This window comes from Trichoplax adhaerens, genomic scaffold (assembly GCF_000150275.1).
Source record: "Trichoplax adhaerens TRIADscaffold_1 genomic scaffold, whole genome shotgun sequence".
NCBI classification, from domain to species: domain Eukaryota; kingdom Metazoa; phylum Placozoa; class Uniplacotomia; order Trichoplacea; family Trichoplacidae; genus Trichoplax; species Trichoplax adhaerens.
This window is the reverse complement of record NW_002060943.1, coordinates 7981439-8004665: the sequence shown is the minus strand read 5'-3', so window position 1 is coordinate 8004665 and position 23227 is coordinate 7981439. Positions and strand designations below refer to the sequence as shown.

Sequence of the window (23227 nt, the reverse complement as noted above, 5' to 3'; positions counted from 1 at the left end):
ATTATACTGTATAAATACGCTAGTGAACTTTTTTGAAAAAGAAAAATTTCTTATTCTGCTGTACTGGGCTTTATTTTCTCATTTACTTGCTTAACGGATGTTTCCTTTCTTATTCTTGATACATGGAACGAAGAAGTTGCATGTTTTATTGGAAGTCAATTTCATTGTTGTCGTTACTGTAATTAGACATCTTTCATGGTGTCAATTGTATAGATATCTTTTATTATCATTATCGCAAGAGAATATTAATAAAGGCAAAGCTAGAAGTACGAATGAGGTAGCCGAATATATACTATATAAATATATCTATATAAATGATGTTTTTAATAGCTTTTTTAATCGATTAAGGGATTATAAAAGGCATTTATTTATCATTATTTGTGCAGAAGTAATTACTTCATAAATAATAATATTGGCGCATAATAATAAGCAATTTAAATCAGTGACGTACAATCTGAATATTCAATCAATCCTACCATGTTTAATAGCATATGCTATCTTCTTTATCCTGTGCTCGTGCTCGCCATTGCTTATTATTATAATTTGCTGATAAAATGTTTTTGAGATTTGAAATAATAAATTAGTTACAACGATATACTAGATAGGCTTAGATTGTATCTTGAAAAATCATGATCATCGCCTCTTAGTCTATTGCAAGCCATCAACAGATCATGGGAGATCGTTTTTGTAAGTTATAACTGTGATTAGGAATGTGGCCACTGCTGAGCCGATTATTTGCACGGAGGTGATCCGTAAATGTCTTAGCTGAGTAACAGTCATTAACAGTCGAAAATTAATGGAGTCCAGACAGAGATTGATAAACAGAGTACCCCCCAAAAAGAGATCACTAAGCAAATAAGTAAACTGATACTAATTAAAAAATAAATTAATACCTTAGTCAAACAACGCCAACATGTCTGACCACTAGGTGATTATTGTCCTGATCAACACACATTAAATTTGTAGAAAATGTAAATGTGCTAGTAGGTGGTCGATTGTATTTTATTGCTTGTTGTATGTGTACTATGTATGAGCGTCTATTTATATATTTATTAAAATTGCAGTTATTGCTGGTCAATGGCTAAATTCACTCTCTTTCATGTTCAATCAATTAATGAAAGGTATCCTAAACAGTTCTACGTCAATTGTTATTATTAGCATATCTAATCTGTGGTATACTGATGAACTATTGCTGCAGTAGGTTAGTTATAAACGATAAGGATATACAAATGATATCATTTTCTTATTCTTTTTCCCCTCTCTACTAGAATTGATTGTTCGTTATCCTGTACCTTGTAGAGAACGACAACAAACAACCCACTGTCGTCATTCTGTCTACTAAGGTGTAAAATTGACGTCGCGACAAAAAAGAATGCATGCGATTACATTTTCTTACCCATTAATTTAGAAATTAACAAGCAAGCGTGTCCATTGAAGATTGAACGTGTAATAACAACTGCGGCATAGTTGAAAAGTACACCAAGAGTATAATAATATACATCATTGATCAATGATATCTAACTTACAAAAATATCATTGCTGAACGTACAGAAACAATCTTACTAAAAACTATCTACTATCATTTCTTCCGCATTTTCGTCATGTTGCTAGCACGGTATATATTTTTATTACGATATTTATCCTCTTATAACTTATCCAAGAATCCATTCTTAGATAATATCTAGATGGTTAGCAATAGGAATAAAATATCGCTAACTTTTAAAACGAAAATTGCTGTACTTTAAGATATTAGGGAATGGAAAGAATTAGAGATTTAATATAGATAGTTCATGTTTTCGATGTTCGATTTATATTGCCATTAGCCAATATTATCATTTTTTGAACAGCTTTAATTCTGTTTGTCTATTTTCTTACTTAAATTTATGTAGTGATCATGCATGTTTTATATTTTTATTAATTTATAGTAAATTTAAAAACTGAAATTAACGCATAACATTATAGAATGAGCTAAAGTTTGATTTCTAAATTAAAAAATCTAGCTACTATCACTACATCATACTGTTTTATTGGCTGTCTATCTCTTCGGCATCAGGTTAGTACCTACGCGTACATAACTGTATAAGTATCTGACTTTACTACGGGTATATCTTATTTATATGCTTAACTTTCATACCGGGCTAATGTTATAGATATGCGTAGTAAACGTTTAAAAAGAATTCTAGCTTTATAAAGATTTTAATGCGTGAGATAAATTATATCTATTTAATATTTAGGCAATGTAAAGCACTTTCTGTCTTGAAAAAGTCATATGCCTCTCTTTGATATAGGGCTAATGCTGTAGATATGCGTAGTGAACGTTTAAAAAAGAAATGTAGTTTATGAGGATTTTAATGCTTAAGATAAGTTTTATCTACTTAATATTTGGGCAATACAGTGCACTTTCTATCTTAAAAAGTCCATAGTGCCTCACTTTTTATATAAAGCTAATGCTATAGAAATGCGTAGTAAAGGTTTAAATAAAGAATTGTAGTTTATGAGATCTTCAATGCCTAGGACAAGTTATATCTGTTTGATATCTGTCTTGTAAAAGTCCTTAGTGTAGAAATTTCATTCCGTACTGTCATAATAGTCCAATAAGAAGTTTTCTATTCGTTAGTATATAGTTAGATACCATATACCTAGTGAAAAATACTTCTTTGAAAATTAATTTTTGGCCTATACAGTATGTGGATAACATATGACTGTACCGTACAGTCTAACCTATATCAAATTCATCTCGGATTACTTTATATTATTTAAAAACGTTTATCCGTTCTAGAAAAACTTCATTATGGTCAATATTGGCATTTGATAGAGTTAATTGGTGACTACTATGATTTAATAGTCTTTCACGCCTATAATAACTATAAAAAATTCTCTCAACTTGCGCCATGACGATCAAAGATAGTATCTCGTATCCATTTTTCAACACCTAGGGAGTAAAGAATGGATTTTCATATTAGATTTTATTCTACTATTCCAATTTTACTCCTTTCGTATCCTTTAAACCCATTCCGATTTATTTTTAATCTTTAATTAAGCACCACAATCAAAAATAAATTGATTTTGTAGGATTAAAGTATACCCACATTTTATTATTTTTACCTTAGTCTATTGCTATGGCTGTATTTATTGGCTACTTATCCCAAGTTGATATCTAATTGCGATTTGCTATTCTATTTTTACTCATTCAGCTTATAGATCTTGTGGCTGCCAATTTGGCAAAGATCGCTATCACTGCGGTCAACAATGGCATCCTAACCTCCAACCTTATGGAATTTCATACTGTATTCTTTGTACATGCAAATCGGTAGGATATTTAGAAGTACACAAATAGAGCTAAAAGCAAATTACAGAGTTAATTTTAATCATTCCACGAAGTATTACTTTTCAGATGATTATCAATACAATCTCCTATCGATAGCACTATTGTAAAATTGCACTTCGAAATAGTTTTTTAAAAAATGTCTCCATTATAATGTCGAAAAATTCGCTACATGTGTAGATATCGGTTTTAAGCCATAAACCAAAGCGACATTGAACCTAAAAATTAATATCTACTGTAAATGATTTATACCTCTAGCAGCTAATCAATGTACAATAACATGTTGATTTTGGGTCACAAATTCATCAGAAATCATGTTGATCCCTGCTGTGAATAAATTATATGCATATATCACCTAAATCAAGCCATTGAAAAGAGCCATGGACCACTAGAAGAATAGGTTTTCTTCTAGTGGTTCATGGAAGAGCGAATGGAGACAATCTTAGTAGTCAAATGGTTACTGCTTCTAACACTGAAATAACTTCATTAACTTATTTCGTCTTTTCAATTTATTCTTTGCTGAAGTTAAAGATAGATATAATCGTCCTCGACAATGATAGAAAAAAATTCATAGGAATTGAATAATATTTTTATCATGGCCATTCGTGTTAGATCACTGATCCAATAAGAATGCCCTTTTCACCCCTAGTTAATCCATTGGATAAGCTATTTCTCTATGAATAGAGAGATTCATGGGAGCTTAAGATGATTTAATTATAATCTCTTTCATATGCCTATAGAATGGAGCAGTGGAATGTGTCGATCTGAAAAACAAATGCGAAAAGCCAACATGCCAAAATCCTTCAGTCTTACCAGGCCGTTGCTGCCCACAATGTCCAGGTATGTATGTTGTTACATTAGACTAAGTGTTTAAATGAACTGGATAGTTTCTTCGATTCACTTTTATTCACCTTCCTGTCATTGAAGTTAAGATACATAGAAAGAGAAAAAGGGGAAAAGGATTCATTTGATCCTATGTCCACATTTATTCTCAGTCAAACGAATATGCTCATTGATTGATCGTAACTTACTCTTTATTATGATCACGTTAATAGTTTATACTCTATTCACTTCCATCTCATGTATGATAAATCTATCCTAGCACCGTTTGACAAAAAGTTATTATAGGCTGCCTTTATATTGATTTTCTTCTTTCTAATCTCTTTGCCCATTCCTTCAGCTTCTCTATAGAGTCTTACACGATTGAATTCTAAGAATCTTATTTCTTAATTTACCCTTTTCACACAGCTTTCTGATCTAATTGCTAACTTCTAATTGCTAATTCATATTGAGTTGTCAACCAGTTCGTAGTGTCGAGACGGTGAAAATCAACATTATTTTGATATGTACAACCATAAAATGGAAGAGGAGAGCAGAGAAATAGCTACAACAAGATTCTTCATTAGGCGTAATATGGGAAAGAATTGAGCATAAATTCTCCTTAATACCATACGGAAGGAATACTTTAGCTGTCCTGTCTTGATAATTTTATGGCAGATAAAATAGTAGAATAAAATATCAACTCAAATAATTACGTTATGGGTATTAAGTTAAGAATAAAGGCGAAGCCATAAAGTCAATAATGATACAATCTAATAATAGATATTGTCGGTAATTGAATATGCTAACTTCCATATCAACGACTATCACCAGTGTCCTTTTATTTGCACCACTTTGCCATAAGTAATACAGTGATTTCATTATGAATGTTGAAAATCTACTGCCTATGCCAAGATAGATAGACTAGCAGGATTAAATATAAATACATCAAAAAGGTCACCCATTTTGTTTAGCCAGCGGAAGATGGATATGTTGGTGTTTGTTTAAATCTTTTCTACTTCTTTGCTGTAGCCTAGTGCGGCAATTATTGTGATTTCTCTTAATGAATTTGATTTTTATTTCCTCTCACTTTAGTTATCAAATTCATAAATAATTTCAATATTATTGTCTACAAAAGTTAAAAATAGCCTAGACAAACTAAAATTGAAATTAAAATACTCTACTACTGTAGTAGTCTATGGTCGATTTATTTACGTCATAGAGAACAAACTTATATCAGTTGATTGGGATTCTATTCTCATCAAAACTGTAATCTTCGCAGATGCTAATTCTTGAATCACTGTCGTCGATAATTTTGATAGTAAACTCTTCATTTAAGCAGTTGAGATGATTGAATATTACTAACGTTACTCTTTATTGGATTTAAGAATTGTATGAGTTCCTTGAAAAATTGAAAAATCTTTAATGAAAGCCTCTTACTGCTAGCATAGTCATTCTACAATCGTTAAACAGGCATTGCTATAGCTACAGCCTTTATAGAGCAGTTGATCATTTTTCATGGCACCTATCATTAATTCCTGCAGTCAATTCATCATTTTTTCCCTTTTAGAACGATCCTAATATTGCACTACATGGGAGTAAAAAATGTACTGGATGTAATTTATTAGTAAGAAATTTTAATCGGCTATAAAGTATTTTACTACTAGTAGTAATATTCGGTCAATATAGAACCCTAAAAGAGACTCATAACACTTAAATCACGAGCCTTGGTCATGAGTTGGCTATTCTGCGTGGTAACTTCATTCCTTGGCTTTCCCCTTTTTAAATTAAAACTATGATCATACCAACTATGTCTTGTAATAAATATCCGACTATAGTAATACTTTATCGACGTAAAGCCCTAACATGGGATCTCGCTTTAATGTATTCAGATCGTGTCGGCTAAAATTACTCCATTGCAGCTTTCTTCCTAAACATCGAGACCGATTTTTTAATATTAATTTCCTCCTTGCTTGAATTAAGCATAAAACAAATATTTCCTTAATAACACTAACAATACATTCTATATAATAATTCTATACCTTGATATATTCGATTTTGGAATAAAAATATTCTACTATTTGTTATACGAGTAGATGATGGCCAATTTATAAAGGTATCTAAAACATGCTTATTTAATTACTTTGCCACAATCCTGTAATAAATCTTATCATCAATTTTTAATATACTCGAACTTAACAGAACAATAACGTTAAAAAAATACTCTACAATATTGGCGAATGATTTTATATAATTTTTTCTACGACAAATCTCTTTTGCTCTCGGCTAAATTATGTAAGAATACATTATAGGATCTGCTGCAGCAATGATATATGCACAACGTATGATAATTGTAAAATAAAATTATGCAATGATTAATGTAAATTCTATACGCATTTCATAGATGACCCAGAGGTCATGGCTGCTACATCATCTCCACCTGCCAGCTACCAACAACCCACTTGCCATTTCTTAGGCAAAGATTATAACAGTGGACAATGTTGGCTTTCTACAGATAAAAGAAAATTGCCTACAGCTACTCGTGATCGTCAGTGTATCGAATGCAATTGCATCGTAAGTATTTAAAGTTGTCACAATTTAGTTCCTGAGTTTCAGTTCTTTATATCAATATCGCAGGCAATTCGATAATGGAGAGATTCATTTATAGGTTTCCTAAGTGGTAATTTGGCTTTCTTACTGATAAATTTTGCTATTGACTAGATTAGCAATTGATATCGTCGTATTCAGTTTGTATCATATATACGTATGAGGATTAGCAACTATAATTAATTAATGGAACCACCATTAATGAACCCCATTATGATTTTTTAATGCTTATTTTCCAATAAAAAATAAATGGAGTAGTTCCTATCCCAATTAATTATTAAATCGATTAAACTGTTAGAATTTCATCAGTATTATTAAATAGCATCAGTCGCTATTTTGTATTATCAGTCAATCTACCAAAATAAATGGATACAACTGTCTTGATAAATTTTTAAATTCATGAGCGCTAATCTATCATACTACTCCTATATTCAAATATACATTAATAGCTTTTCTAGTAAATCATTCAACCCCAAAATTATCAAGATTCTTAATATATCCATCGATAGAGAACTAATTTACAGCGATGATCATTCATATCTTACGCAATATTAATCATAGTTTCTGTAGTTTAAATATTTTCAAGATAAAATTATCTAGTAAGTCATTTAATCTATTGGAAATATTACAATTCTTATAATATTCTTAAAATAGAGTAATAACTACCCCTAGTAAATTATTAATCTTACTAGATTACACATATGGGTATCATAGACATAGTTTTATTTATGGGTTATTTACATAACCGTTTCACTTCCGATCAAAATTATGATATACATTACAATAAAATGTAATGGGGTGAATTCAATAAATATTTTGCATTTGTTGGTAATTAGCGTAAAATTCTCTATATTAATTCTTATACAGTAATATCTTCAAAATATAGCAATAAGCCCCGCAACAAATTATTAAATTTATATATACATTACTATATCGTGATTTTTATAATGCAAGTATCTTCAAAATATAATAGCAAATCGTATATACATATTGCTCTGTCATGATTTCAGTAATATTTCTATTTTGAAGATGTAATAGTAACTAACCTTATGATTAGTAAATCAATATGCACTGCTCTATTACTACAGTATCTCTATGTTATATATCACAAAATCTACCCTAAATGTCCTGCACTATCGTAATTTCCATTATAGATTTTCGAGATATAAGAATAATTACTATAATTATCCAAGTAAATTATTAAATCTACTGAATCATTTGAATATGTTAGATGTATTCTTGCTCCTATTTACGATATTGTTTTTGTCTTACTCACAGTTATAACATAGAGTAAGGATATAGTGAAATAGTATAGAGCGAATTTGGTAAATATTTGTATTTTGATATCAATTAGAGTGGTGGAGTTTTTTGTTCTCCTCGAAAATGCCCAATTTTAAAGTGCAAAAATCAAATTCAAAATAATAATACCTGCTGTCCAGTGTGTAAAGATGAAAGTTTTAGTAAGAGAAAATCTTGCTGATCACATTTAACATAATCGATAAAAATGTTATAGTCTAAAGATCGATTCATACCAACCCAATTTACAATTGCCGTCGAAATAGATAGAATGTTGGTATAAGTATCTGTTCCTACAACATCTTTAAATTACATTTTTTATGCTTTTAGAGACAGAAATGAGTCCATGTGCTAATATGGGCAACAGTTATATTAAAAACTCGCCTTGGCATCCATATTTCCAGCCATTTGGATATTCCCCATGTTATGAATGTGTTTGCAACGTCAGTAAACAATTTTAGCCACATAAGTACATTAAGTAATATTCTTCTAAAATAGTATACATTTATGATAGTATAAGTGTATAGAAGGCTTTAATTTCATAAAAGAGTTTAAGGCTAACGGTACCGTATTGCCTTTCAGAAAGGTGAAGTTAATTGTCGAAAAATTCGGTGCTCAGAGCTCAACTGCAATAGTCAGTCATCATTTTCATCAGGTGGTTGCTGTTCAGTTTGCGATAAAAGCTCTGTCACAACGTATGAAGGTAATTTTGTTTCCATTTCTTAATCAGTTCATTTTTGATAAGATATATACTGCGTATTTTTAGACAAATGAATAAAATAAATTACTTTATTGACTATCGTAGTACTTTATTGCAAGAAAAGAGTAATTCTTGAATCCTTTTGTTCTCTCTAGAATCTCCAAATTCAACTATAGTACCTAGCAATGAAACCTCAAATTTGTTTCAAACTGCAAAACCGAGTTTGCAAATGGCAACTACAGATAAACCGAAAAAGAGTTAGAACTAGATATGATACATCATTATTGTTTAATTGTATACTAGTAGTGTTCCATAATATTAATATCATATCTTGTAATTATATTTTAACTTATTAATTTTATTATCCATAACGCAGTTTGATTATTCTTGCTATCTTCAGGTTGTAAATTTGATGGTCTAACGAAGAGACATGGACAAACCTGGCATCCAGTTCTACCTCCTCTTGGTCCAATGAACTGTATAGACTGCCACTGCCAAGTTCGTATAGTATCGATTAAAAAAATGCTCTTTTCTTTATCGGCCTATAAATTAGTAATAATGGTGAAAATTATCTCACGGTTAGAATGGTAAAGTGACGTGTAATCCTGTAATTTGCCCTACAATATATCCATGTGATAACCCGAAAATAATAGATGGTCATTGCTGCAAGATTTGCTCTGGTAAAAATATATTAATTTAACGTTTTCCCACTTCGCTATAATTTGACTGATTTCTATTTGACCAAGTAAACATTAAGTTGATGAATGAATAGAGCAAATCACTATAGAATATTTAATTCTTTTTGGCTCAATATAATATTATCAATAGAAATTAAAGACCCTCAGTCTACGACTACCACTGTTTCAACTACACCTATATCCACTAAAACACCACCATCAGCGGTCATTTATCGCGTCTACAGATATATTTCTTTTCCATCCCAATACAACTGTAAAGTTCAATTAGCTATCCAAAATACTCAAACAGAAATATTTGAAATTCATTCATGGAAAGGAAACGCAAGCTTCAGGAAATTCAACTTAAAACTGTTAACTTTAGATGATTTCCAATACGGCAACTTGTTAGATTTAACAGGCCAATTTAAATACCTTGGTATAACTACAAAAGGTAAGCTAATCATTCCCACAATCATCTTTGTCTTTCTTCAATTAATATAATATTCCTATTTAAGTTAATACCGTAAATTATGCGGTCTTTCTTTACTATAAGTCTTTTGTACAAAAAAGGTTAAAAGATAGAATAATTTCAGTACTACTCCTCTCTTCATAGACTTATTACTAATAGATAATGACTCGCAAAATGTTTCTTATAGTTTATTCATTTTTAATGATTTATCAACAGATAAAGTGACTGAAATGGAAAAACTTGAAAATCAAATGAAAATTATCAGTTGTCCTTGTTACTGCAGTCACACCATGGAAAGATTATTAACTACATTAATGATTACAAAAAAGTACTAAATTGATGTAGAGAAGATAAAGAATATTAATTGATGTCTTTCACAGTACTTAACATAATCACGCAGCAAATCTTAAAATCGTTATATCTATATAAATCTATTTATATATCATCTTGATTTCATAATTCCTTCCCAATACGATAAGCTTGCTTAACATACATAACAAATCATTACAAAAAACCCAATTATTACACGATATTGTAGCAAAGTCTAAATATGATATATGAATATGTCATAAAAGAATTGAAATCTTTTGAAACTACGAGTCATTGTAAAAGATATTAATAGTACAAGCGACGACTCAATCGTATATATATTTATCTATATTCAGTAGCTACTATACGTTACTTTTAAACTATAGATCTATTTCCTTAATGAAGGACATATCTCCAAGTACGTGAAGTTAGCTCTCTAATAATGTATCGTGATATACAGAGTATTCATTGATAGAAATATTTATTCAATCGGAGGAGTCTAATTATTTACATTAGTTTTTAAGTATATTTTAACTTCCTAAAAAGCTAGGTATAATATCTAAATCTATGATATTCGATAATGTAAAAAGAATAAAATGTTAGTAACGATTTATCCTATAAACGGAAATATGTTCAAGACTGTAGGTAGAAAAAATGTAGTTATATTTCAAGGAAAATGATACAAGGACAGCATAATTAATAAATAAATAAATAACCACTTCGAACAAAAGTCTTACATATTGCATCGATAGCAACATGTTACATATTCCATAACTAACGATAATGAGATTGATGACCATTAAACTTATTAAGTCGACGTAAAACGTCATTAGATCGTGATTGCTGGCTATTAGAGTTAATTAAATTCTGAGACATCCTGCCGGCAGAACGATTAACTGGCATGCGAGTACTCATAAAATTGGTTGAAATCTGATTATCAACCATCGAATTATTGTCCATTAATGACGATGTCATACCTTGCTGCAGCGATCGTTGAGATAAGTTATCTGAGTGACTTGCTATATTTAATGTATCACTAAAACTACTGTCTATTCCCTGATTTATATTAGCAATAGTATTATTATTCATTGATTGAAAGCTGGAATAATCAGACGCAGAAGTTACCATCGTTGTTTGCATTTGAGAACGGCCAACATTTGGAGCTTCAGGATACACCATCGCAGTTGGCATATCCCCCAATAAATCTCTTAATTGAGTCCCCGAATTCTTTCTAGGGGCTCTAGTTTCAGATTGAGATCGATCAGAAATAGTATAAGATGAAACAGGTTGAGATACTTTCACTTGCTTGGAAATTAGTGATTGAAAGCCTTCATTATTTTGTGTGGCATTGCTACGAGCAGTTCCCGACGATGATCCAATAGCAAGATATTGTCTATCACGCATAGAATCAGCTGCAGTAGTCTTCGAAATCGTATTCGTGACCGTAATAGTAGAGGGTGTAGTGCGCTTTTCTTCTTTTTCTTTAATCGTAGAACGCCTACGCTGACGCTTACCAGGAGCAGCTTTTGTTGCTTTTACCTCTGGTTTAATTACAGATGAAGGAGGCGTTATTTCCTTTGGTACAGCTGTCTTGGCATTACTGGTACGATTTTTTACAGTTTTACTTGTAGTTGGTTTAGCAGAGGGTAACGGATTAATTTCTAATTCTTTAGTTGGCAAGTAAAAGACTGGAGATTCTTCTATCATATGACTATGTTGCATAGTCGAAAAAAACTGATTTTCGTACGTCAATGGCTTCCTATCAACTTTAACACCAGCAAAGTATGACCATAAAGTAGGAGAAGAGAATTTGGTACTTTCTAGAATGTCCCAATTATTTACATGCACAGAATGATCCACTGCGACCGTCTAAACCAAAAATATGTAATTCTATAAATAACAATTTCTTACGCATAACAATTGCAAACGATAATTCTATCATCATAAGTAAGGTTCTATACTTTATTTACCTTAAACAACTCATTTTGATAGCAAGTATCGTCAGTTTCACTCGAAACGGAAATAACATTAACTGGCGGAGTTTCAAGCGAAAACAATTTCTTACATTCCCTCACCACAGGGGAATTAATTCCATCCAACTCCTTCTGCATATTTACACAATTCCCTCGTAAATGCTATGATTACAGCCTTATAACGAACAAATTTAATACGATATCTAAGAAGAAAACTTACCCTGAATTTCTTAACCAGCGATGCATTTACTTTTCTAGCCTCATCACTCATTGACGGTACACTTTCTGATACGTTCAAGGTACTTATTAATACTGATAGCATATCCAAGATAGAACTCAGCAGTTGTCTAAAGACAAATTTGTAAAGATTGAAGTATCAAAAGCAATTGAAAATTAGCTTCACTAAAGAATTTAAAGATATTTTTCCTACTTGTCTTCGCTGAATAGATCTATTGTTCCGGAGGCTATAAATTGCAACATTAGGCGTATCCAATCTTTGCATAGCGTTAGATCACGTAATATAGTATCGAATACAGCTCCGATCTATAAAAAAATTTGCCAGTTGCCCTTCATTCTTACTGTCTTCTCAAATAATTAAAAGCGATAAGAATAGAATCAGATCTTACCAAACTAAGGCGCAAATGAATGGCATCGTTTAAGAATTCTCTCTGTTTAAGATTATCAGGCATTCTTTCCTAAAATAATTGCATCAATCGTTTAACTATTAATACTAAAAATTATCTATGCGTAATTTGCTATTATACTATCAAATAAAGAGTACAAATTGTATAAGTTTGTAAGATTTTTAACTTTCAATACCTCAATCGGCGAACGCAAGAATTGTTGAAATTGCTTTTGAATGGAAGATAAAAAGCACCTTTTATGTTCATCTTGGCAGCGTAAGCAAGTTAATATTAGAGAAAGGAAAGGCTTTTGGTTCAAAGTACAGGGACTAAATTATATAAGCACAATCAAAATGTTTAGTCAACGCTTATACAAAGTATAAAGGCTATCGAAATGAAAATGATTTCTTACTTGTCATCGTCCGGTAACCACCATTTTGATCTTTCCAATACTTCTCCAGCTGCTTTTAGAATATGACCCTGAGCAAAATTGGATAATTTCGCTACGAAAGGAGCAATTAAAGAGATATTTCCTTCTTGTGATAAGATGGCCGACATGTCTGATCTAGAAGCGCACTTAGTGATATTGGAAGTTTGGTATACTTTTATAATTGCTTCCGCTAAGTTGTCTATAATTCGCGTCCGCTCCTTGTTAAATAAGCCGAAGAAAATAATTTAGACAATAGCGTGGATATTAATTAAGCTATAAGGGACGCAGACTTACTTCATTGCGCGTACAGAGCTTGATATGTAATTCGATCTCAAGCCAAGTTGTTCTTAGTGACCATTGATTAATATCCTATAAACGAATTTGGTAAATCATCCCATTTATATCATACTGGAACTATCAATACCCTATAACTAATTCATAAATATATAAATATACCTTTAATAGATTGAGCACATCTTCTTTATTAATATCAGTATCAATATCAGAAGGGTCGAAAGTAATACTGTCAGCACAGCACAGCAGATATTGTAGGTAGATGGCCTGATAAAATGAAAAGAAAAGCTACTCGTAAGTATCGATCTGAAATATGACCGTCATCAATAGCTTGGTTTTTACCTGACGCTTTGTCAACATTGAATCTAATAGAAATTCCTTAGAACAACAGTCTCGCAGATTACAAAGAACATGTTGTTGAATTAAAGGCTGAGCACAAATTGATTTTAGAACGTTTAACGCAAGATTAGCGCAAGTAGTATCTGGTTCATCTAATATTCCCATATTTGTCGTAAAATTAAATATGTCTTTGCTATTATTATCTTTATTAGAATCAACCATAGCTGCCATAGTCTTCAAAACAATGTAGATGTAGTTCAAATCTAGGAAATTATATCAATTATAATTATAATATGTTACAGCTCTAATTGCAATCATAATACTAGCTTAAAAAGGAACTCAAAAACGATTAACCACAAACCTAAGGTATGATGCCAAGTAGATAGTAAGCTTCTATCCCATGACTTCAAAACCAGTTCTCCGCTATTATAGTCTACGTAACTATTGACCTCATGCGATGGTTTCTCTAATAGCCTCAGCAAGAGATGGCAACTTAAACGAGCTCCAGCGCCAATTTTGAAGTGTTGATTAACTAAAAATTTTAGAAAACCATATGTTAAATAAGTATAAGAATCTTTTTCTATAATATTTCTCTACTTTCTAACTTACTTGAACGAGAAGTGCGTGTGTCATGAAGCGGTGGTAAAATAACAAGTCTTAATAACTCTTCTAAAGAGAAACAGTGCCTCGAAATTAAAACAGCGGTAAACATGGCAATATTGTCCGCTGATCTGCTATCTGAAATCTAGAAAAAATTAATCAGCCTTTATTATTGAAATTTTAAAGATAAACAGTCAGTGTAGCGCAAGTACTAACTTCCAGTTGCGTCAATAATTCAGTGAAGCCAAAATTTGAACTTGGTGAGCAGCAAAGAGCACGCAATACCCCCATCCATTCACCGTTAAGACCGCTACTGTATGAGGTTACCTCAGCACATAATGTAGCAATATCTAGCAATCTATAAATACAATTCCTTTAGGGTTAAATGGTAAAAAATATAGATTCTTCTGTATAGGTAATTACCTAACGTAAGTGCCGCAGTGATATACATGCAAAATAGCATTACAAACAAAATTGTATTTCTTCATAACGTCATATCGTATGGCCTGACATATCTGATTAGGATTCGCTTCCCTACGATTATATTGGTTAAAAAAATTTTTAAATGGAGTCAAAATTGCACTGGAACACTGTTTACTCGCCTTGGTTCCTTAAATTCTTCACCGAAAATTTTCCAATCAATTGGATCGTTGGATTTCGAAAGTCCGCTACAAGGTAAACTGTCCTTAACCTTTTGAAGAACGCTCTCGAGCTCAGCTCGATTTTTCAGCTAAATCAATGTAATACATGATATTTTAATCTTAAGATAAAACTGATATTTTACAGTTGCCTCACTTGGACCGCTTACCTTTAAATCACTGCAATGTGTAAATATATCTGCCAAACAAGCTAACGCACAACGATCAGCGCTAGAGCATGATGCTGGATTAGTGATATGTTTTACGATTCTCCACAATCTAAAATTAGATCGTCTATTTAATAGCGTACTCTCCTATACAATTGTAGTAACCATTTCATGATTGATTAATTTAGACATATACCCTTCAACGGCTTCAGTAGCTTGCTTCAATGATACCAACAGACAGTTATAATAACGACGGAACACAGCTACTATTGTAAGTACCAAGGATGATCGAGTTTCTGCCGCACCGCTATCGCCCTCTAAGGTATTACGAAAATAATTTGTAAGTGATCATCCTAGTAATGGCATTTATTCAAAATATGATAAAACACTTACCACTTAGTAAACGAATAACAAATTGAAGAAATCCATTAATATCTCCGGCGATCTCCATCAAATCAGCAACAAAATTAAATTTATTTATGGAGGGGTATCGATTTTCTTTAATCACATTTTCCATAATTAAGTTAGCGCAAGTGTTCGCTAACACGTATTGACTGTAAATGTGCAGAGTTTTAAATTTTCTGATTGTAGGAGCAAGATAACTTGCATAATTAATACGATTGCTATCATTTGAACTAGAATTTTGGCTATCGCATGTAGTTAAGTAATCAACACAACTATTGATTTCGTCCCACATTTCTGTAACCTCTTGTAGAGCTAAATTTCTGCTCTCGCCAACGCCATATAAAACTGTGAATCTCTGTCTACTCTCGTGCGAGCCTACATCGACATTTCTTAAATCAATATCAGGTAAAGGAAAATGAAGCACATAAGCGATATGTTGAAATGTTTTTCGTGTATCGGTTGTTACATTATTAAAATTTTTATCTTTATCATCATCTCGTCCTCTTTCGTCATTGTCAGATAAATTTCCTTCTGTTTTATTGGCAATATTTTCTTGTTCAGGTTTAGCAAAAGCAACATCGTCAGTTGCGTTGTCGTATTCCATTATATCCATGTTGCCATTACAGCTATTAGTTTCGTTACTCTCTAGTAACTGTTGTAGCTCTTCCTGCTGTTGCGATAGCTGTTGCTTTAGCTGATCTGAAATATCAGCTTCCGAATCACGTCTAACCGAAAATGGTGAGCCACATTCAATTACATTTTCTTCTTCATTTTCTACCATAAAAATTGAAGCGTGAGATAAAAATCAACGATACATATTGAATATAAACGAAGTAAATGCTTACTCTTCCCTAGATGGCTGCATTCATCGCTTTCTCCATCGTGATCATTTTCGCCAACAATCTGATCCGGTGAGTTCGCGTAAGATCTACTACTATTTGACGTAGTAGAAATATCTCCCCGAGATATTAAAGTCATAATGTATTTATCATGTGAAAATACTTTACGGCGAATCAATTCGGCAAATAATGCCACTAATAATTTAAACGAGGCATTCGATTGTTCTAATTCTAGTTCACTATCATCTGTTAAAGAGGAAAAGCAATGACTTCAGCTAACTGCGAAAACGAACGATAGTTATAAAATCAAAAGGTATATAATGAAGAGTAATTGCCTCCTAACCTGATGGCAATATGGCATAATAATCAAGAAATCGTAACAATAACTCCTGATAATAAAGGTGATTGCAAATTGCATCGTTTTCATTCATTCTTTCTAAATCGCCCTGTCGACGTTCAAGTAGTATCGCAACAAGAATAGGACGATGAAACCCATAACGAAAGGGAGTTACGGCCCATTCCAAAAGATGCATGATAATAGCTTCATCATTATTCAAGACATCCTGTAATCAATATTTCATAAATTTATTATAACTATACATCACTACTAAATTTCTAAGTAATAATTAACGGTAATACCTTAACTAAAGAGCCTTTAATGATAGCAGGAAAAATATTTGTATATAAATTTTCCACCGAGATTCCGTTGTTGTGACGAGCGTAAGCGCCTTTATCGTGAATTTCAAGAACAGATAACACTTGTGTTACTACTACTGAGATATCTGATTCTTTACACTTTTCAGAAGACCAACGATTTTCTACTAGTGTGCTACGAAGTTGAATTTGGCTTTGAGACGCCTTCATTGCAGCTAACATCTATAAGATTATAAAGATTTTTAATGTTACCAACCGGTAAGCTTACAAATCTATAGATAGATACATTTATATATGTACATATTATAGATCATAACCTGTTTTTGTACTCGAGCCTCCAATAACTCGATTCCAGGTAACTGACATATCGAACCGGGTAGATAATCCAACGGTGAACCATGATGCATTAAAGAATCATTACTGGATCCTTTATTCCAAGCACCGATAGAATATACTAAGGCACCGGGGCAAAAAATAGCTATGATCTGAAGTATGCAAGTTAGTAACAATAATCTTGGATAATGCCGCTGGCAATCATTGTAAATGGCTAATAAAGACCAATCCTCCGTAGTGCCATTATCCGTAGAATTAGTTGATGATGGTTTACTTTCTTTTTCGTTAGCATTATTATTGTTATGATAATAGAGATAGGATATGTACCGGGTACAAATACCAGCCAATACCCGAGCTAGAGATTGAGACGCCGTAATATCTCTGATATACTATGTAACCACAGATAAAGTAAAAAAATTAATAAAACGTTAATCTACTGATAATAATAGTACTTTTAATATCGTTCAGCTAATTCACCTTGAATGTGAGTGGTACAAGTAACGTTAAAGATACGCTATCTGCGAAGTCAACTTTGTCTAGTGTATCTATCAACCATTGCAAAAAACTATGTCTCTGTAATAATCCTTCCTAAAATGGGATATGTTGTCATAGCATTGAATTTAGTAAGAAATAATTTATAGAAAGAATACTACATTACAAGGACTCTTACTTGATAAAGCCAATCTGCTAACTGAGAGTTGTATAAGAATTGCTTATATGCTGATAGAATATCTGAAGATAACGTTACTTTTCCCTGGCCATGTGAATGATCTGATAACTTACTTAATAAATCTTTTAAATATTTCGTTAATGACTGAGTCCAGTCTAAAATATGGTTGATACAAATGTATTTGTTTTTTTAAATTAGCCACACCGGGATCATATCGGGCATTAAATCAATAACAACATCGAAGAGCTCCACTGTTCCAAGTTACTGTACAACACTTACCGTGAGATAAGTCACCTCCTGGGCGTTTCTTTTTGGAATCCGACGACGTATTATACCCGGTCGATAATAACTGAATAAAAAAATTTTTATAAAGTATTAAATTTTGCCAGACATTTTATTCACAAACGTAGTTAGATTGCATTTCTGGATGGGTAATTAATAGAATCGGAGCATTAACTATTATCATCATATCCTTTTGCTACAATGATTGTTTTGGTACTTTCTATTACAAGTGTTCTTTATTAAGATATCGTATCCGAATTACATTACAAATTGGAACTATTATCGAAAGTCAGTGTGATGAGCTCTAGGTTACTCAAGGTTAGTCAAATAGCTGTCCACTTTCATGCTCACTACAGTACCTTTTTCAAACAGCTACGACAATGCAACCATGATCTACTGTCGTAACAAAAATTCAATCCAAAATGTGTATACTATAGTACCAAAAAAATCCACTATAGTGCGCACGTATATATACGTATATATGTATAGAGAGAGTTTATAAACTCACCTTGATAAACCAAGCCGATCTAGCTAAAGGTACAGAATTGTCAGAAAGAAGTTGAAAAACTTCTTCTTTACGATTGGAATTTAACGTTGGAATCTAAAAACCATCGGAAAGAATTGATTGCAATGATGAAGATGGTAAAACATGCTAATGAAAATATCAATTTAACGAGTTATAGATAGTCTAACTTGAGTAAATTAGTATGATATCCAGTCATAGTTTATCCATAGTACAGTATCAGTTAATCTAATTCAGCGGGACAACGACTTACCTTCTTCGATAAATCTTTTAGAGATTTATTAATCGCTAGATCTTGTAACCAAGCATTCAAGTTAGTGCGATTTTTGGCAGTAACCTAAAAACACGAGAAAAAGATCAAGGTCAGTCCATTGTGAGGGTATTATCTCGAATAATTTAAAAGGACAGTATGAGAAGAGGAAAAATAGTAGAACTATACCGGCCAATAAACGTCTTTCAAATTCACTTGATTTTTCTTCTTATTGACATCATAGACATTATTAAGTCGCTGTTTCTCTTCGGTTATAGCTTTGAAGTGACTTCCAAGCTATTAGGAAAGAATTGATACGTAACGATAGTGATGAAAGTTGAAGTGTAAAGATTAAATTTGTCTCAAGCAGCGATTACATGTAGGTAATCCACATGACGATTGCCTTATTCGATAATCATTGCATCTATTTACTGATATAGTTCAATAGCAGCAAGTTGTAATGTTAAACGACTCTTACCCTGGAGAAATTGCATACAGTAACAAAAGGCTTAGCCGAGCCAATCTACAATATATCAAGTTTAAGTAGAAATATTTTTTTAAAAAATCTATAGCAATAAAAACATTCATAAAAAATAGCGAGATATCATCTACAAGTCTGCATATAACGAGGAAAGGTTTTTCAAATGATCTATAAAGATGTTTTTATCCTTGATAATCATGCACTAGTCTAGCGTGTATTGCGTATTTTTCTTCTCCGTCTCTTACCTCGTCTTCAACTAATTCGACATTTTTAAATCCGTTCTTCAGTGTATCACTACTTAAATCGTCCTGTTGACAAGTTAAAAATAATTCCATTTCATGTGTATTGCATGGTAATAGTAAAAAATGAAGAAATGAATATCTAATAATGGTAAAATATCAAATAGAACTGTAGGGAATCAATTTGGATAATAATTGTAAATACGCTTTCTTGCCATGGACGGCTATGCGTGGCGGTCTAGTTCAATCATTCGCTAGTGGTACAGTACTGTCTATGCTAATTTTTTCACTGACATTTCTTTAGGTCAATTTTCATGGATAAGATTGCAATTTCAATCCTATTACTAGCTTCAATGAGCGAAATTTTTGTATTGGATTAATCTAGAGTACAAATACTAACCTCTTTTTGCTTGGTCATTTGAGGATAGCAATCTGGAGGGCCAATTCTAGGCCTTTTTAGTGGACGTTGTTCCCTGTTGAATATCGCCATCATTGTGCAGCCATTTAAAATATCTCCAATATAGTGTGTGCAAGGACGCATGCGCAGATGTATCTATACGGTAGTGATTACATAGATTTAGCTGAGGATAAATGGCCAAGTGATTTATGCGATCATGTTACACTGTGCTTTAACCGATCGAAATCTCTCTATAAAATAGTATAGCATCATTGGTATTGTTCAAAAATACCTCATAGTAACACATCGATTCAAGATACTGATCATAGTAAATGATTGAATTTTTTCTTTTTCTCTTTTATTGATGCACCTCTGTAAAAGATTACTGGGATCAGTAGGTTCAGCTCAATCAACACATACTGTTGACCAAGGTCGGGCTTGATCAATGGATTTACTACTAGCATAGAGTAGTGAATGGGGTGTTATACTGACATGACATCAGGGCCAACTCCAACGGTCGACTCATCCATACAATCTACTGTAAATAAATAAAGTCCCCCCCCCAAAAAATACAACCTGGAAAATTCAATCAGATCTTGTTGATAGCATGTATTGATAGCATGAACATGAATTTTAGCCCATTTTAATCGGTCATTAACCAATCAAAACTACCAAAGTAATTTCATTTTTATTACTTGATAACTGATCGATCCTATATTATTATTATTTTTTCTTTTTAAATATCATTAAAGAGCTGCAGTCAACATGGTATAATACCGGGACGCATTTTCAATTTTTTCAACCTTGGGGCTAAAAGCGTTATGTCATAGGCGATATAGTACTGTACTGTACTGAGGTAGCATAATGTTTGTACCAACTTGTTCGATTGTACGGGTATACTTACTGTACGGCAGTGTACGAGACTGGACCGTTTTGCGAAGGGCCAGCATGCAAGCTGGCGATCATTACCTCAAAATTGTTATTGACTTCATCAATTGATGTACCATTTACCTCGGCTGTCTCCTTTATTTATTTATACCTGATCTATTGGAAGTTGTGATTATTTATAAACGAACTTACAAGCTCCACCTGTAATGTACTACTTGTAATTCTTTACAAACAGACTTGTACACAACATTGACGGTAAATAAATATTTTGGCAGTTGCATTGCTTGCTTACACTACGTCAAATCCTTCCAGACCATCTGGACTATTTCAATCGCTGGCTGATCCATCATCATATAGTGTGTATTTGTACGCTTGACGTACGCAATTCGATTGATTATCCCCCATGGAAAGTCTAGGATTTAATCAGGAAAAATGAACTCTGGTATAACAGTGTACACGACACAACATCTTTGACCGTTGCTGACATATTGGTGGATAATCGCTCCTTCTAGCCTGCTTATTAGTGCAGTAGAGGGCCTTCATCAATCATGGTGTTATTACTACATTCTGGCACAATAATGAAATGCAATTTAATAGCTACATCATTTACTTTTAGGAGCTGTAGCAGTGCAGCTCATCGTGGACGTAATTACGAATTGCACACTATTAATGTATTAAGACAACTTGGTTTCCACTTAAACCACTGTGGTGGAGCTCATGACAAAGGTGTCGACTTTCGAGGCTACTGGCATATGAGTATAAACAAGGAGAAAACTAGATTGAACGTGGTCGGTGATTGTAAAAATTTAAAAGTTTCATGTGGACCACTGCACATCCGGTCATTAATTGGAACGCTTGATCGAGAACCTCGTAATACCATTGGCATTCTGGTCTCGCGTAAAGGGTAATGTACCCCTATTAGACTCACTGATTAAGTTAAAATTAATTGAATAATTAGTGCCATAAAATAACTGCCAGTATTCCTCAATACTATAGCTACTGATAAATGACTCTGTAACGTAATCTCGCTGCATACTGTAGTAAATATTGAACCTATCAGCTCCGACAATCTTGATCAGTACAATACAGTACTAGCTTTATCTGTTGTTCTATCTTATTTATGAAACTGATAAGCTAAAGATTGATATTCCACACACAATAAGTAATGATAACTCATCGATAATATTTGTGATAGCAATCTTAACATGATCTATTTTTGTAACTTTGTAGATTTACTAAAGACGCCCACAAAACTTTTAAAAGTAGCCACTTACCCATGGCATTGATAAGCATTAATGATGCGGATAGTAGCGATGGTGGAAGACTGTTGAGATATTTCGATCGAAATCCTAAATGTCATCAACTGACGCCTAATATTACTGTAGCTTCCAAATTCTATGAAGGATTAAGATTCTTTGAAATATTACTACACGATCAACATGGAAATGTTGCTTTATTGGATAGTTTATAAATACTAATCTGAATTTTTAATCTTTAATGCATTTTGTAACATTGTATACAGTATTGTAATGTGCACTACTTTAGAGTCTAACGCTGAATCATGTGCGTTGATGGGAAAAAATCATCTTTTCTAGTAGCCCATACTGTAATCTTGTATACCAGTAACGGACACTTATAGACTAATACAATCTTTTCCGATATATTGTAATATCTGATCGTTTAATTCACTGACTACGTCAAGTATCACGAGCGAGATCTTCTACTAGTTATGACGCATAATTGCGTGCAAAGACTATTGGGATAGATAATTCAAATAAATATTTTCGACATACAGTAATATAAAAATCTTTACTGAACAAAAAATCATAAATAATGTTACATGCAAGCCGTCTGCAACTGTGATTGTCTTTTAAAACTTACACTAAAATATCAAGTATATCAACATGCTATACATGAACAAGAAAGGGACGCATTACACTACAATGTTGCCTATTAGCAACGAAAATATACAATAAGAATATCAAGCGAGGCATAGGAAT

At 32.5% G+C, this 23227-nt stretch overlaps 4 protein-coding genes across 4 annotated transcripts; 2 read left to right on the top strand and 2 right to left on the bottom strand.

The window, feature by feature from the left end:
- Positions 1 to 671: 671 nt before the first annotated feature.
- Positions 672 to 10228, top strand: TRIADDRAFT_52199 (uncharacterized protein; the record flags this gene model as incomplete). The annotated part of the gene is made up of 13 exons (XM_002108785.1): positions 672 to 687; positions 1065 to 1121; positions 3195 to 3310; positions 4066 to 4165; positions 6549 to 6718; positions 8106 to 8211; positions 8378 to 8490; positions 8630 to 8750; positions 8903 to 9004; positions 9148 to 9245; positions 9331 to 9427; positions 9576 to 9875; positions 10110 to 10228. 13 exons carry the CDS (start codon positions 672 to 674, stop codon positions 10226 to 10228), a joined length of 1515 nt encoding a protein of 504 aa, XP_002108821.1.
- A 748-nt stretch (positions 10229 to 10976) lies between these two features.
- On the bottom strand, positions 10977 to 14949 carry TRIADDRAFT_52198 (uncharacterized protein; the record flags this gene model as incomplete). The annotated part of the gene is made up of 14 exons (XM_002108050.1): positions 10977 to 12071; positions 12173 to 12307; positions 12396 to 12522; positions 12606 to 12718; positions 12802 to 12870; positions 12995 to 13127; positions 13211 to 13446; positions 13523 to 13597; positions 13685 to 13789; positions 13865 to 14124; positions 14223 to 14393; positions 14471 to 14606; positions 14678 to 14819; positions 14885 to 14949. The coding sequence occupies 14 exons, from the start codon at positions 14947 to 14949 to the stop codon at positions 10977 to 10979; spliced, it is 2862 nt and encodes a 953-aa protein (XP_002108086.1).
- Positions 14950 to 15032: 83 nt separating this feature from the next.
- TRIADDRAFT_52197 (uncharacterized protein) lies at positions 15033 to 20432 on the bottom strand (the record flags this gene model as incomplete). Its single annotated transcript, XM_002108049.1, has 16 exons — positions 15033 to 15191; positions 15270 to 15378; positions 15463 to 15583; positions 15660 to 16445; positions 16517 to 16756; positions 16854 to 17073; positions 17150 to 17386; positions 17482 to 17886; positions 18168 to 18322; positions 18447 to 18516; positions 18958 to 19050; positions 19226 to 19309; positions 19412 to 19519; positions 19701 to 19745; positions 19949 to 20011; positions 20343 to 20432. The coding sequence occupies 16 exons, from the start codon at positions 20430 to 20432 to the stop codon at positions 15033 to 15035; spliced, it is 2985 nt and encodes a 994-aa protein (XP_002108085.1).
- Positions 20433 to 21775: 1343 nt separating this feature from the next.
- Positions 21776 to 22698, top strand: TRIADDRAFT_52196 (uncharacterized protein; the record flags this gene model as incomplete). The annotated part of the gene is made up of 2 exons (XM_002108784.1): positions 21776 to 22131; positions 22458 to 22698. The coding sequence occupies 2 exons, from the start codon at positions 21776 to 21778 to the stop codon at positions 22696 to 22698; spliced, it is 597 nt and encodes a 198-aa protein (XP_002108820.1).
- Positions 22699 to 23227: the final 529 nt, after the last annotated feature.